Source organism: Anguilla anguilla, chromosome 5, assembly GCF_013347855.1.
Source record: "Anguilla anguilla isolate fAngAng1 chromosome 5, fAngAng1.pri, whole genome shotgun sequence".
NCBI lineage: Eukaryota > Metazoa > Chordata > Actinopteri > Anguilliformes > Anguillidae > Anguilla > Anguilla anguilla.
In genome coordinates this window covers 31126463-31143462 of record NC_049205.1, presented here as the reverse complement: position 1 = coordinate 31143462, position 17000 = coordinate 31126463, and the positions used below count along the sequence as shown (strand labels likewise).

The following is a 17000-nucleotide window of genomic DNA, read 5'->3' as shown; positions in this document are numbered from 1 at the left end:
CTGTGGGGACCGGTTTTTATTTTTTATTCAAGATCCTGCAAAGTAAGGTAGTCTTAGTGCTGGGGGTACTGCCAGTTGTACATTGTGGGAAGAGTGCGACTGTTTAGTTTCTTTCAGCAGTGAAATGATTGGTTTCCAAAAAGATGCAGCCTTTTGTTTGGTCCTATCCTGCACTTAATATGTTGTGTATGCTTGTCTTTAATAAAGGTGCTTACTTGCTGCCGCTTCAATAATCCTTCACAGGCAAATGTTTATGGGTTGTTCCTAATTATGTTGTTCATACTGAAATGTCTATGGATGTAATCTTTGACATTAATGTATTGATATGGTTACTGATGTTAAAATGACTCACAAGTCACCTCACACCTACTTTTTTGTCATTGTTGTCTTCCAGGTCGTTTCCACGACAGCGAGTTTTCCCTTTGCCTCACGATGACTCCCAGGACGACTGAGAACCCCTCCCAGTCCTAGGTCCCTCGCTTCCTGATTGGACGGCCGCCCGATATTATTCCCAGGCTGCAATGACATAGAGGAGGGCCTCTTTCAAAATGGAGAGAAAGAAGCCATGCCCCCGCCTACTGGACTACCTGGTGGTAGTCGGAGCCAGGTGGGTGTTGTCCAGTTCAGCATTGTATGCACATCCAAAATTCATCCTTTTCAATAAGCTTACCAGTCCTTGCATGCTTTAGATTTGTAATGTAGGTTCGTAAGTGCATGTTTCTAAAACATTGTTCAGCTATCTTGGTAAGCCTAATTTATCCTTTAAGATAAGCCCAACAGTAGAATTAGCCCATGTTTACAACTTTTTTAAAAATGTTATAATTTAATGTATCACTTTGTAGTTATTTCATCTTATGTGCCTTTATCAGTTTCTGCCACTGAAGGTTTATACATTTAAGCTGAAAGGCTTATAACTGTTTGGTAATTCTATATTATTCTATATTACACCACTTAGGGAACTTGTAGGGAAGCTTAGGGAAGCATTCACAGAAATTATGAGATTGGCACAGTGATTAAACTGCATCAAGGCAAACAAACTCTGGGCAGTAGTTGACCACAATGCAGCATCTGTCAGACCTTGTCCTGAGGCAGCCCACTACCTATACAATAACATTTATGAGCCATTCATTGAACACTGATCTGGATTCTACTGGTGTTAAATCTAAAGTTATTTGTTGTGAGTCTCTTTTTGTTGTTAAGAACTTGAAGGTGAAGGTGATACTAGACTCTCCTTCATTCCTCTGTTACTTTGTGCCCAGTCGTAGTTTCGAGTTGTAATGTTTGGAATGTAAGTCCCAAAGTAGGAAGTAGGAAATGGCTTTGGTTTTATCAGTTCACTGTTATTTATTGGAACAGTATCGCGCCTAGCAGTTATTTCACTTTATACTTGAACCAGACACATCATGGTCAGATCCCTTTGCTACACACGTCCTGACATCTATTAAGTTAAGGGATCAGTTGAAAAAAACGGAAGTCAAGATACACAGGACCACATAAGGACAAGAGCTATAAATCGGAGGCACAGTTGGTCTGAATGTTTATCTGTCCTGCTTTGGGATAGTCTTTAATATGAAGTAATCTATTTAGCAATATGAACTAATTTATTTAGCAATTTGAACCAATTGATTTAACAATATCATTTGGTAATTGATTAAGTGAGTTGTTTTCTTCCATGTTTACACAAATTGTTTAACTGTTGCAGAGATACACAAAACTGAAAATTGAAATGGCTAATTTGATATTCAAAGTTAAAGAGGGCAAAGCAAATAGTACTACAAAGTGATTGAACAGCTGACAGAAATGTAATTTTATCTGATTCTATGGGAAGATCCAAGGCAGGTCTAAAAATATGATAGTCTGGAAGAGGCCAGAGCGTGGCCTGTATTGAGTGTAAGGCTGCCTGTTGGTGCTGTGGAAGTTTGGTTACTGTTACTGACGAGGTGCTGCTCCTCCCCCCCCCCCACCCCCGCAGGCAGCCCAGCAGTGACAGTGTGGCCCAGACCCCCCAGCTGCTCCGCCGCTATCCCCTGGAGGACCACCACGACTTCCCGCTGCCACCGGACGTGGTGTTCTTCTGCCAGCCCGAGGGGTGCCTGAGCGTCCGGCAGAAGCGCATGAGCCTCCGCGACGACACATCCTTCGTCTTCACGCTCACCGACAAGGACTCGGGCGTGACGCGCTATGGCATCTGTGTCAACTTCTACCGCTCCTTCCAGAGGCGCCTGGGCAAGGCCGAGCGCGGGGAGGGCCACCGCAGCCGCGACAAGGAGAGGCCCCCAAAGGCCGCCCCGGCCCCCCAGGGCCCGGAGCACGGCGCCGGGGGCGACGCAGCGGGAGGGGCGGGGCCCGAGCCTGAGGAGGCCGGCAGCGAGAGCTCCGGGAGCGGCTCGTCCCTGGCGCCCCCCGGCGCCGACCCCGCCCCGGATGGAGGCAGGTCGCCCCGGTCAAAGCGGAGCGCCAATCTGGCCCCCAGGAACCGCAACAGCACCCTGACCTCCCTCTGCGTCCTCAGCCACTACCCCTTCTTCTCCACCTTCCGGGAGTGCCTGTACATCCTGAAGAGGCTGGTGGACTGCTGCAGCGAGAGGCTCACCCAGAAGGCCGGCATCCCCAAGGGCGTTCAGAGGTGAGCCCCACAGCTGTGGGAAGAAGTTGCCCTAAAGTGCTGATTTGGGGTCAGTTGGGCCTTGTAAATATGAAGATTATATAGTTAAGATCATGATTTTAGTTGGGATCCTAGGTCAGCAATTAAGGGCAGTGGCTGCCCTGGGAAAAGTTGTTGGGTGTAGGTCTCGGGTTGTGTACCTAAGCGGTCGAGTGACCTTTGCACCTGAGCTAAATGTAGAGCGCACTTGTGCCAAGAGCCCTATGCTATCTGCTTGGTTTGCCATCTCTGCACTCTCCTTCATTGCTGTTAACTTCTCTCCAATGGCATCGTATCTGTGTTGTTGCTTATTATTGTGTTAACTGACCTCCTATTTATTCATGAAATGCATGCCTCTTTCCCTGAGATCATCATATCCTGGTAGATGAACTCTTTCATCCTGTCAGTCTTGAGATGGTTTATCTGTCTATCTTGTCTTGCACCAGTGGTGGATGCCTGACTGTATTTCATGAGATGTATTTAGTAATTAGACAGATGGTTTTATCCAGAGGGACTCACACAGCTCACATTCTTTATATACAATCTATTCATACAGCTGGATATTTACTTGAAGCAATTCTGGTTTAGGTTGTTCAAGGGTACAACTGCAGTTTTAGTATGAATATTGATGTAGAGTAAACTTAAGCTTTCAATTTGAGAAGTAAACATTTCATAGGAGTATTTAATTTGGAACTTGTCTTGAACTTGATTTACCATGTGGTATACTTTATCTAAGCAATACTCCTGTGCATATATATGGTCATCAGCCAAATCCAAAACTGTTGATCCAAGCAGGTGTAAACGCACATACAGTGATGTGAAAAAGAAAGGACACCGTCTTTTATTTCTATGATCTTACACATTAGGATATAACTAACCCTCATTTAGTCCTCACCAATTCCGAACAGTAGGTAATTGAAACTCCATGTGACTCATACACACAAATGTACCCTTATATTAAAGCTGATAGTCTGCACTTTAACCTTTATTGTGTCAATTTAAATCCAATGTGCTGGCGCAGAAAACCAAAACAACAAAAATTCCGTCACTGTCAAATACTTACTGACTGCAATGTACATTCAGGGTCATACAGAAATTTTTTGAAAAAGTATGGTTTTCTTGGGAGGATAGCAAGGAGAAAACCCCTTATCTTCAAAAAGAACATTGCAGCACGGTTTAGCTATGCAAAATTGTATGAACCACAAGACTGTACAGATTAGACTGAATTGTAGTTGGCTGTTATGCACAACCATGTTTGCTGAAACACGAGCGCTGCACATCACCACAAGAACCTCATGCCAACTGTCAAGCACTATGGGGTGATGGTTTGGGGCTGTTTTTAAGCCCTAGGACCTGGATGCCTCACAGTCATTGCATCTACCATGAATTCCTCTCTCTACCAGCGCATTGTAGAGGAAAATGTGAGACCATCTCTCCAACCACTGAACTTTGGCTGAAAGTAGATTATGCTACAGGTCAATGATCCTACGAGCACCAGTTAATGGCTGAAAAAGAAAGGTATCTGGGTTCTGGAATTCCTGAATGAAAGTACAGACCTCAACCCCACTGAGATGTTCTCTTTAAGAGATCTATGCATAAACAAATCCCCTCAAACACCAATGAGCTGAAGCAGTTTCTTAGAAGCTGTGAGCCAGAATTCCTTCCATGTGATGTAAGAGACTGATGTAATGATAAAGCTGTAAAGAAAATGATTGGTCTATTTTAAGATTTTTGTTACTAAAGAGAGTTCTAGAAGCAGCTGAATCATGGGGTGCACTTACTTTTGTACAGAAGACTTGTGGCACAGAAGGCTCATTTTTGGTTGAGTGCATAATAACGCTGTCAAAAGTGCCATGAAATTGAGTTTGAATATTAGCTTTTGTAATTAGTTAGAGTTCGAGTATATTTGAATATCATTTGCCTATAATTCACAAAAATAAGCTGCTTATTGTCAGGCGCAATATGCACGTGACGCTCCCTCTAAACTGGCCTGCGCGTTATTTTCCACAAGCGGGCAGTAGAATAGAGGACAACTTTCATACTAGGTTACTACATCTGGGGCCTCATTTATAAAACGTATTTTAGATCAACTGTGTGGCGCGTATGTAGAAAATCATGGCAAGGTAGTGATTTATAAAATTTCAACATGACTCGATTTGACCGTGGAAACGGTTGTGGCTCTACGTCATGTCTTCACTGGCGTATGCACGCAAGTTCATTTTATAAATGAGCCCCCTGCAGTTTTTATAGCCTAATATGCAAATGAATAAAATACTCTCGTGGATGTAATTTGCCACAACTCGGCATTTATTGATCACAATAATAGGGAAATGATTGTTTATAGGAATTCCCTGTTTATTTCTTAACACAAAAACTATTCAAACGGCTAATACCTGTAGCCTAAAACAACATAAATGACTTACTCTGTTTAGTTTGTTTAACTTCTTTCATCGTTCAATTTTATCAAAAAAAAGGAAACATAGCCTGCCATGGGAACATTATTTAGCCGAAATTGTTAGCTGACCAGATCTGTTCAACGAAGTGAAAAAAGAGACTGGCTCGCGAGGCTAGCTGACCAGTAACGTTAGGTGTCCATGGAGCTGAAAGTATCACCGGGGGCACGGATAACCAGACGATCCACTTGCTCTGGGTCCAGGGCAGAATGTTTTTTGTTGACATAGGAAGTAACGTTAGCACAGGAAATGAATTTTGCGTGCCTGAACATGATTCGCCGCATGAAATTAAAGCCTGTATATTCATGTTAATTACAAAACGCGGGATCCAAAACTAATATTCGAATGCTCAAATTTAGGTTCAAACTTAAAAAAAAAAAAAAAAAAAAGATTTTCGAATAGTTTTCGAACTTCAAATATTTTTTGACAGCCCTAGTGCATAATGACAAAAGAAAATGTTTCCTGATATTTATCATTTGAGGTTAGATTTATCAACTGTTAGGATTTGAGGATTGGGTTAGTTATGTCCTTGTATGTGGGGCATTGAATTTAAATAGGGTGTACTTTCTTTTTCACATCACTTTATTAAATATCATTCATGAATGTGCATTATTTATGGTTCACTCAGTGTAAAAACTCTTGAAATTGCTGTGCTATTAAAGCACCTTGTCAAACAGGGCAGAAACAGTGTTTGACTCTGCAGTATTTATGGACTCAGCAGTCAGGTGTGTGTTGGGGTGAAGAAACCTGCTTACAGTTTTTTGTCTGTGTCAATTTTGTTCCTGGAGTCATATCTCCCATCAGAACAGTGTTTATGGCGCCGGCTTAATCGGGAAGCGGCAATTTCACGCCCCGTTGGCTGTGCCAGGGTTGCCTGGTTTACTCAGATATATCGCGGTTAAAACCGTGTATTTCTTCAGCACATTCTCATGCATAATGTCCCACGGGGAGCTGGGTAATTTGAATTTATTACGGTACATATATACGGTCGTGGAGACGGCCTTTTAAAAAATGCGTGTTGTCAAATTGCTGTTATGGCTTAGTCTACAGAATTGTCCTGCTGTTTCTGGGCAGTGAAAGCTACCTGTGAATGTTACTTTTGTCTTACGGACGACCGCAAAACTGAAAGTCAACTCACTGTTGCCAAAACCTGCTGGCCTATGTTTCTGTTACCCAGCCATTCTTAAAGTGTAACTTAATGCAAGTAATTCAAGTTAGTAATTCAATTGTTTTCAACATGACATGCAGAAACTGCATGGAGAGTATTTTTCTGGATGTACACTGATGGGAATTACTGTGGAAAATGTGTTCTGTGTATAGGCTACATGTTTTGTGTATCGGATATATCTTGTGACCCACTTTAACCACTGTCCCTACCCATCAGTGGGTCCCTAACTGTGTTTCTGGAACCAGTGCCTTGGAGAGCACTTTTTTAGTCAAGGACTGAGCGTACATACTGGGAGGTCACTGAAACACCCACTGAACCACTGGCAGATATTTCATTTTTTCCCCCATATGGATTAGACTTGTATTGAGATTTATCTTTTTTTCTCAGCCAAAGAGGCTGTGATAATGTAAGTACATTTACACAAATTTGAGGACGATTGCTGCAGATGCTGTAATCTGAATGTTATATTTTTCATAAAATGGTTTTCCATTTTCATCTGCTGTGCTCTTGAGTTGTTACTGTCATTTCTATCCTTATCACAGGCATGTAACATTCAGTTAAAAGTCATGTCAATAGCATTTAACGGTAATCCAGAAACACCAAACAGTAGCTAATAAATTGGTATGGTGAAGAAACTATTGATTTATACAAAGAGGAGTGCGATAATCTTGCATTGACCCATAGGCCTTGGTTAAGTGGTATTAGAGTTTGTGATCAGATAGACCTAAGTGAATTTGCTAACCTGACAAAAAAGCCCAGGAATACTGTTGGCTACATATTAGCTGGCACACTTTCTAAGCTGCTAGCCAGGTGGGAAGTCCATGTACTACATAAGGTGCATGAAGAGGTTATAATCTGTCATCACAAGGTCTCCTTGAGTGCCCTGTGTTGGACTAAACACTGAAGCACATTTTCACTTCTGCCATATCTGCGCACCTCTAGTTTTAGAGCAGATCATAAATGTGATGTAAGGAGAGCTGAAATAAAGCATGCTGTTAGGCAGAGCAGAGTGAGCCAGGGTGACCTTGCCTTTTCTCATGGTGTGGCTTCCTCTAGGCCTGGTCTGTCTGAAATGGCTTCATCATGACTGTCAACTACATTTAGTGAAGCATGGGAGGGGATATGACAACGCACATGAAATCTCTCTCTCTCTCTCTCTCTCTCTCCCCCCCCTTCTCGCTCTCTTTCTCTCTCTCTGTCTCTCTCTCTCTCACTCAACTATATTTAGTGGAGCATGGGAGGGGATATGACAGAGCACATGAAATCTCTCCCTCTCTCTTCCCCCTCTCTCTCTCTTTCTGTCTCTCCTCACTCTGCCCTCTTTCTGTCTACCCCCCTCACTCTCAGATGCACATATACCTTCATGTACATGCATGAATTAACACACGCATGTTGCACGCACAATGTGCACACACACACACACATGCAGTCTCGCATGCATACGGTCTCACGTACTCAAACGTGTACAAACACACAGACATGCATGCAAACACAAATGCGTGCATGACATAACGCACACATTAATTCATGAACATACAAATGATCTCTTTCAGGCACACGCATGCTCACATTTTTGCTGGTACCCATACGACGTGCACATGAATACATACACTGATCAGTCACAACTATGCACATGCTCAACGAGGATAGGCTCATACAGTCGAACCTAAACACTGTCATTTTTACATACTGACATACACAGACGCTGACTAATGAAGACACAACTCGTGCCGACTGTTGAGAATCAGGCGTAGAATCAGGCTGGATCACAACTCCCCTGCCAGGCAAACATGGTAAAATGGGCTCCGTTTAGTATATTTAGCTGCATGTTCTTTGTGAATATTTTGCCAGCTGAACCCCTTGGGTATTTGCATGGTTTGTGCTGTACTGTATTGTAGCCATTTTAGGTGAGCTGTGGCCATGTTAGGTGCAGTGCCAGTTGAGAGTATTCGCCTGTAAATGTGCTGCTCAGCATGCAGAAATGTCCTGATGTCCTTCTCAAATGAGGATGGAGAAGCCTGTGTTCACAGGTGCGGTTTATGCAACAGATTTAGTGAGAAGCCTCACATCTATGGCATGGCAGAGGCAGATGTGCGGTTGTTATGCTCACATGACCTTTGTTATGCAAGTGCCTGGAGGACTCTATGGTCTGCAGGTTCTCTGCGCAGCTTTAAAGCCTCCGAGGGTGTTTCTTTGAGAATGTAAGATGCAGAGAAAAGGTTTGCCTGCTGGCAGCACAAAACACTGATGAATCTGCTCTGAGAGCTATTGATTTGCTCGGTACAGTAAGCCTTTCGTTGCCTCATACTTATTGACTTTTTCTGGAAAACCAGAAACTCCCAAGTCCCAGATGTAATATAGCTAAGATAACAGATGCTGTGCCTTCTGTCATTTGGGTTTTCAAATATTCAAGTGTTAATATTATTTTTGAAAATATAAAATAAATTTTGACGTCAAAGAAAAGTTAGGTAAAGGTTTGGTAAAAGGGTAAATCAACATTTACAAAAATATTATTCTTATTTGGAAGCCGATAAGGGCAGGGTGCACAAAGAAAGAAGTGAAAGAGAGAGAAGGGTGATGGGAAAGGGAAAGAATGGGGGGAAAAAAAAGCAAAAGCAAATATTTCAGAAAAAAGCTTTCATCACTGCTTACATGGTTAAAGGCTTTCTAAAATGTATGCACTCCTAAATGTGTCCCTTTATAATGATTGAAGAAATTATAACCACTACTGTTTTAGGTTGTAAATAGATTATTCATGAATCTCATTGGGTTTGCCTCCAGCAGTATACATGCATAACTGTGTATAAAATACACAGAGGGAAATGTTCAGTACAGTACTAGTGATGATTCAGAGAGTAATGAGAATAAAAACTAGCTATATCGCTTTCATGCATCCATACAGGCACATTGTGTTCATGCAAGCATTGAGTATTGTACATGTATTTAGATATCCCAGATGTCATGTCCCGATTGACTCCAAAGCAATTAAGAATATTTTAAATTAAATGACTATGAATATGACACTCATCTATAATCACAAAAAAAAAACTTGTTACTGCTTGAAAAAAACGAGTGCCTGAACTTTTCGATGGACTCACTGAAGTCCTCAGAAATGACAGGAGTGCCATCTGTTCTGAATTATGGACCTTGTTTTGCAGCCCTAAGCTAAAGCTTAAGTGCTCTAGATCTCTGGGATCTAGAGCACCCCTCCAGTAACAGCCTCCCTTCTTTTCCAGAGAATGGCCCCAGGTGCCATTTTAGGCTTCATCAAAAGAGGGGGTTGCCAGTTCAGAGTGAATTAAGGTTGGCCATCTGCTAGTCTTGGGTCTGAGGCACTGCTCAGGAAAACAAAACAAGTGGTAGAACCCATGTTTTCCTCTGCAGGGTATCATAAGATCATTGATGTTCATATTTACAGTGGTTTTGAATTCCAAGGCCAGTTCAAAAGGCAAGTGGTAGAAGTTTCTACTGTATGACAGTGAGGTAGGTTGAAAGCTAGGAAGTAGGAAGTGTTTTTTTCCCCCTTTAGATTGCTAACTGCTTGTCTGTAAGTGGCAAATTTAAGTGTTAATACAGATAGGCTACTTAATTTGCTTCATTGCACAGTAATAGTTTTGTATGTGAAATTATAAGTAATGGGATGAAAAGACAGAGTCATTGGAGGCTGTTAGATTGCTCCTTTGGCTGCTGGAATGGCAAGACAATGGAGGGACTTTTGGGATAGATCTGGTTCCATTCAAGTTAATATACGGCTCTTTCTTGTGGCCAGGCCTCTGTCACCTTCAGCCTGATGAGCCATGTCTATTTAGGAAGAATCTGGAAGGACGGAGGCGGTCATGATTTTCATCATCGGAGCAGCTCCTAATTCCCGCCGCGATCGCCATTTGTCGGTCCAAGGACAGCGCAGAATGCCCTTCCCACTGGCGCAGGCTCGGTTACATCGGAGGGCCGAGACGCAAAACCGTATCCTCGTTCAAATAACTGCCAGCTCGCAGCTTTGTGACATTTCAGTTCTGGCAGCAGCGGCAAACCTTGCATAACGTCGTTAAACAGCAGGCTGAGAAGGTTTCGCAGCAGATTGAGAGCCCCGACGATCCACGGACGCGCGATCGCTCGCAGCAGGCGAGCACACAACACAACTGTCATTTGTTTTTGCTAGTCGCAGCAGATGCGCTGGAATTGAATGGCGCGACCGGCGTTGATTAGCCTCGAGGGCTCTTAATCAAACAAACATGCAATTGACGCATCAGATGGCTACCATGGCCAGATGGAGGGCATCGTGGTCAGATGGTCAGGCCTCTGTTGTTAGCCTGCTGCTACTTGGTCTCGTGAGGGGGCCCTGTCTTGCTGTTAGGTGGCCCCTATGCAAGACTATACAGCTTTTCAAGACCCTGACATTCGTCTTATAGCTGTGCTTCTCAACTGTCATGTAATATTTTGGTAACCGCTGCTTGATGTCAAAGTATGCCTTATGCATAAGGATAATGTTCTTGCATGCTTTTAGATGCAGTATTTATAATAGAAAGGTAATGATGCAGTATTTTCAAAACCGAACATAAACCCAAAGGTGAATAGATTTGCTCCTGTTCTTAATGTCTTGGAATTTGGCAAGAACAGGTGGCTGATGGTGCTTTCTAGGGAAACAGAAGGCGAGGCCTAACAGTGTTATTGAATTTATTATATAACACAGACATCCTGTTGTGAGTTGGTATGGTAACATGAAAAGGTTTAGTGGATCGACTGAAAGTTGCAGTTCTTTGAAATTACAGCTTGTGTTAATAAAGCATGTCAGAGTATGATTGGGGATCTTGGATAAAAGGCTTTGCCTCTTGGTTTATAATAAGTAGGATTAGCAGTCCCCCTTTTTTTAAGCAACGACTTGAAAGATTTCCACTTTGCTGGAGAGAATTTCTGCAATTTATGGTATTATAATCTTGAGTAATAAATGGCTGGCCTCTTGTTAAAATTTGTGTTGGTGGTACCCAATTGTAGAGATGTTTTATTCAAGGTGCCTCATCAACCCACCTGATTGAACTCATCGATGTCTTTATTGAACCAAGTAATGTTCTACCTGCTGATTGTGTAGGGTGGTAGTGTAGCAGGAACTGGACTTGTATGTGAAAGGTTGCAGGTTTGATTCCCTGGTGGGCAAGATGCTTAACTGGAAGTGTTTCAGAAGATATCAAGCTTTATAAATATATTGTAATCTGTCTGAGTAGCCCTGGATTAAAGTACATATTTGCTAAATGCCAAAATGTAGAGTTTCCACATCGCAACATATTTTTGTATTGTACCTATGTGAGTTTTAGTTTATGTTTTGAGTAATAATTTCAAGTGTTAGGAAAAATATGGAACAACACGCATTCCTGAGTTGAGTCATTTCTGGCAAAAAATGTCAGACAATAGTAGCCTGTAAGCTCCCATTGTACTGATGCCTAAGCTTTATTGCTTTAATGAGAGTAGAAATTACTGTCAGTTGTAGCCTGGGAAGATCAGTTCACCAGGAGCTATGGTAACAAGCAAAAGATTCCCGCACCACTACGCACATTTAATCTGTTTTCCACAAATGGCAGACAGATCGGTGTTCCTGTCTGCCTCCTTGGTAGTGTGTCTTTGGGGAAGGCGGGGGGGGGGGGGGGCTGTATCTGACGCAGAAACAGTCCCATAGCCTCCCTCGTAAATACCCCCTGCTTCTTGCCACACCCCCACCAGCTGCTACTAGGATACATCCTCTGTCGTGACTCTAGGGTCGATGCCCAATGGAGAAATTAGAACCTTCCGGAGCTTATGCTCTTCAGCAGCACTAATTAAGCTTTTTTTCAGCTCTTCCCCAGTGATTTGTCATTAATTCTGTCAGTATGGAGTCAAGCCCTTTGTTTAATAAGTGAATATAAACTTAAACAAAGATGATACCTTCCATTGGGAAAAGAGTCAAAGGTTAATGTTAGCCTTTAAAATGTCAAAAACTAGCCTCACTTATCAGACTTAACCTTATGGTACTATGAGCCTGATCAGGGCAGTATTCTGATTTGACTTGAGCATAAACCAGTGACCAGATTCTACTTCTGATGAATTGTGATCTTGTGTCTATGGGGCTCCAACTGGGGGCAGCAATTCAAGCTGACTGAATTATATGGCCTGTGCAGCGTAGCGCTGGCAAAAACGTGTTGGAACCTGTCAGATTGCAGGAAACTCACAAACATAAGACATGTATTGCAAGGTCAAAATATCGATACACTGAATCAATACTCTGTATCATCTCATTAATCCCTGTTGTCAACTGTATGGATGTAATGGCTCATTAAAAATCAGCTGCTTTGTAGCAGGGACACGATATAGCAGGTGTTCACTGGCGGTCTGTGTTACAGGGACACACTGTGGCAGGTGTGTTTCAGGGACGCAATGTGTTTGGTGTTCACTGCTGCACTGTTACAGGGACACAATGTGGCAGGTGTTCACTGCTGCACTGTGTTACAAGGACACAATGTGGCAGGTGTTCACTGCTGCACTGTGTTACAGGGACACAATGTAGGGGGTGTTCACTGCTGCACTGTGTTACAGGGACATAATGTGGCAGGTGTTCACTGCTGCACTGTGTTACAGGGACACAATGTGGCGGGTGTTCACTGCTGCACTATGTTACAGGGACACAATGTGGCGGGTGTTCACTGGTACACTGTGTTACAGGGACACAATGTGGCGGGTGTTCACTGCTACACTGTGTTACAGGGACATGATGTGGCGGGTGTTCACTGGTGTACTGTGTTACAGGGATACAATGTGGCAGGTGTGTTACAGGGACACAATGTGGCAGGTGTTCACTGGTGCTGTGTTACAGGGACACGATGTGGCAGGTGTGTTTCAGGGACGCAGTGTGTTTGGTGTTCACTGCTGCACTGTTACAGGGACACAATGTGGCAGGTGTTCACTGCTGCACTGTGTTACAGGGACACAATGTGGGGGGTGTTCACTGCTGCACTGTGTTACAGGGACACAGTGTGGAGAGTGTTCTTGGTGCTCTGTGTTTCAGGGACACAGTGTGGAGGGTGTTCTTGGTGCACTGTGTTACAGGGACACAATGTGGTGGGTGTTCACTAGTGCTCTGTATTACTGGGACACAATGTGGCAGGTGTTCATTGGTGCACTGTGTTACAGGGACACAATGTGGCGGGTGTTCACTGGTGTACTGTGTTACAGGTACACGATGTGGAGGGTGTTCACTGCTGCACTGTGTTACAGGGACACAATGTGGCGGGTGTTCACTGGTGCACTGTGTTACAGGGACACGATGTGGCGGGTGTTCACTGGTGTACTGTGTTACAGGGACACAATGTGGCAGGTGTTCACTGGTGCTCTGTGTTACAGGAACACAATGTGGCAGGTGTGTTTCAGGGACGCAATGTGTTTGGTGTTCACTGGTGCTCTGTGTTGCAGGGACACAATGTGGCGGGTGTTCACTGGTGCACTGTGTTACAGGGACACAGTGTGGAGGGTGTTCTTGGTGCACTGTGTTACAGGGACACAATGTGGTGGGTGTTCACTAGTGCTCTGTGTTACTGGGACACAATGTGGCGGGTGTTCACTGGTGTACTGTGTTACAGGGACACGATGTGGCGGGTGTTCACTGGTGTACTGTGTTACAGGGACACGATGTGGCGGGTGTTCACTGGTGTACTGTGTTACTGGGACACGATGTGGAGGGTGTTCACTGGTGCACTGTGTTACAGGGACACGATGTGGAGGGTGTTCACTGGTGCACTGTTACAGGGACACGATGTGGCGGATGCCCACTGGTGCACTGTGTTACTGGGACACGATGTGGAGGGTGTTCACTGCTGCACTGTGTTACAGGGACACAATGTGGCGGGTGTTCACCGGGTCACTGCTGGTAGAGGAGAAGAGCAGCGCGCTCCTGCAGGACCTGCGGGAGATCGAGTCGTGGGTGTACCGGCTGCTCCGCTCCCCGGTCCCGGCGGCCGGGCTCAAGCGGGTGGACGTGGAGGTGCTCCCGCGGGAGCTGCAGCCCGCCCTCACCTTCGCCCTGCCGGACTCCTCTCGCTTCTCCATGGTGGACTTCCCCCTGCACCTGCCGCTGGAGCTCCTGGGCGTGGACGCCTGCCTGCAGGTGCTCAGCTGCATCCTGCTGGAGCACAAGGTAGGCCCCGCCCCATTACACCTGTCTCCTCCCACTGGCTAATGTGTGCCCTGGCGCCCTAGCTGACTGCTCAGCTTGGGTTTCACTGGGCCCATAGTCTCTATTTCATGAAGTCTCTATTTTCATTTCTTCTCTGAATTCTACCCTGTGCTGGTCTCCTGAAAAGTGGGTCAGATTGTTCCTCTGTTCCTGGCCAGTGCATTTATCTGGTTTTAAAATGTTGTGCCCTTTTCATTTCAGGCATAAAGCATTGTGCCCTTTTCATTTCAGATGCAAAGCTCTATCCATTCACCTCTCTCTATCTCTTTTTCTTTCTGTCTTGCACACAAACGCACATACTAAAAAAAAATACATGCACTCTCTCCTTCACACACTCGATTCAGACGTAAAGCTCTACGCATTTAGACGCTCACTTAGACGCAAACGCACTTGCGTGCTCTCACACATGCACGCACACATATTTTCCCTCAATCTCTTCCTCACAAGCCTCAGTCGTGAGTCTCATTGATCTCAGCAACACTCCATCTCCACCAGCAATGCGAACAGAGACACCCTGTGGCCTGATTCAGTAACCGCATCAGCCGCAACAGTTACATAATTTCAGTATGGTCTCAGGCATATAATCTGTCCCTAATGTTTGTCTCGTCATGGAAGCAATTTGGTATTGTGCTTTGTCCCAGAATAAGCTTCAGAACCGATTACCTTACACACTCCTTCCAAGCGAGTGACCTACATAGTGTACAGTTTCACATGCGATATATATATATATATACATACAATACCTGAAGTTCCCCCTGAGAAAAATAAGGCTATTCTATTCTATTGTATTTTATTCTATTCTATTATATCCTGTAGAAAAGAAGATGCTCATGTTCATTTTATGGGCTGCTCACAGAACGTGCTTTGGAGCACAGTCTCCCCAGGGTCGTCAGGAGATGAGGAATGGTGGATGCAGGAGACCGCAGTGGCGTGTAGAGAGCGTGTGCACGTGCAGACGCGCGTTTGAGACCGTGTGTGAATGCTCCTCAGGTGGTGCTGCAGTCGCGGGACTACAACGCCCTGTCGATGAGCGTGATGGCCTTCGTGGCCATGATCTACCCCTTGGAGTACATGTTCCCCGTCATCCCCCTGCTACCCACCTGCATGGCCTCCGCAGAGCAGGTACGCTCTCTGCGTATTGTTACTAATCACACTATGTTTTAAGTGAAATGTTTCCATTTGCCGAAATCCTCAAAAGACAGGAAATAAAATTGAGCAGCCTTAACGCTAACGTCAGCCTGCTCTCTTATCAAGTTGTATTAGCACTGATCTTTGACGACTGCTACAGCCCATATATACCTACTGTACTTCTAACCACATGTATTCACCAGTGGACAGATTGCTTAAGTCTTTTTTCAAAGAGCTTGATTCATATTGAGAGGTATGCTCTGTCCTGTGTATTGTCAATTTTTGAAATTAAAGCTGGAGGCAATATACTGACAGATTTTGCACTTTTATAAAGCACACTTCATTTCCAACATGCCTATGTGTCCTATTTGGGACCACATATCTTGTCACTCTTTTTAGCAGAGCTTGTCCACAAACTTTGTTGGTACATAGCAAACAGTTTTTGAACTGGTGTGATTAATTGATCCTATCCTTCATTAGAGTGTATATTACAATATATTACGGCTCAGTTGGTTGCGCATACATATACTGTGTTGTTTTGGATAAAATTGTCTGCCGAGAAGTAAATATATACAGTATTTACATGTTTGGGCCAATTTCTACATCATTATTCATATTTGTCCAAATGTAATTCACTGGCTAACTACTGTGAATGCACAGTCACTCAGTGATAGTCCCCCACAAATCACTTTGATTCTCATTGTGGGGAATGAATGTTATAATGTAATATGTATATGTAACATATTGCAGTGGTCCAATTAATCTTTTATCTGCTGAATTTATCAAAATAATAATAAGCTGTCATCTTAATACCATTGAAATAATTGGGTATTAAAGAGAATTAAGGCTAGTTCTGCACAAACTAAATACAAACTCTTAACAGTTATTAATTCCAGTACAGTGTAAGGCCATTTCAGATGACCACCTTGGCAATGTTATATTTAACACTATTAAAACCAATCCTCACAGTGCCAACAGTTGTATGGTTTTCACTACTCTGAGGATTATGAATTAGGCTCTTTGAGAGAAGGTTTGAATCTTAAGCCATTTTGAGGACGTGACTTAGCTGTTCTCATGATGAGCATACAATTAGCTAACAGCATTATGTAGTAAATTGATTACAACATCAAACAAAGGTGCATTTACAACATATATGTAACATTGTATACATTTAGTGTAGCTAGCTAGCAATACGATATGAATCCATAACATGATAGTGAGACTGTAAACACCATGAATTTAGATAGCTAGAATAACTAAGTTAGATCATAATATAATTATTATTGTAGTGTAATATAATGTAGTTATTATTATTATTATTATTATTATTATTAGTAGTAGTAGTAGTAATAGTTGTAGTAGTTGTAGAAGATAAAGGTAGGTCATGGTAGCTGTAGTAATTGCTGTTGTAGC

The 17000-nt window shown here is 43.5% G+C and overlaps 1 protein-coding gene across 43 annotated transcripts in view; it reads left to right on the top strand.

Annotated features, from left to right (window-relative positions):
• Window positions 1-17000, top strand: part of madd (MAP-kinase activating death domain) — a 98552-nt gene that overhangs the window by 30661 nt on the left and 50891 nt on the right. For all 43 annotated transcript variants that reach the window (XM_035417620.1, XM_035417641.1, XM_035417618.1 and 40 more), the window contains exons 2-5: window positions 395-607; window positions 1973-2626; window positions 14117-14420; window positions 15450-15581. In XM_035417620.1, the coding sequence (XP_035273511.1) occupies window positions 549-607; window positions 1973-2626; window positions 14117-14420; window positions 15450-15581 (1149 nt within the window). In that variant the 5' untranslated portion in view covers window positions 395-548. The remainder of the gene's footprint in view (window positions 1-394; window positions 608-1972; window positions 2627-14116; window positions 14421-15449; window positions 15582-17000) is intronic.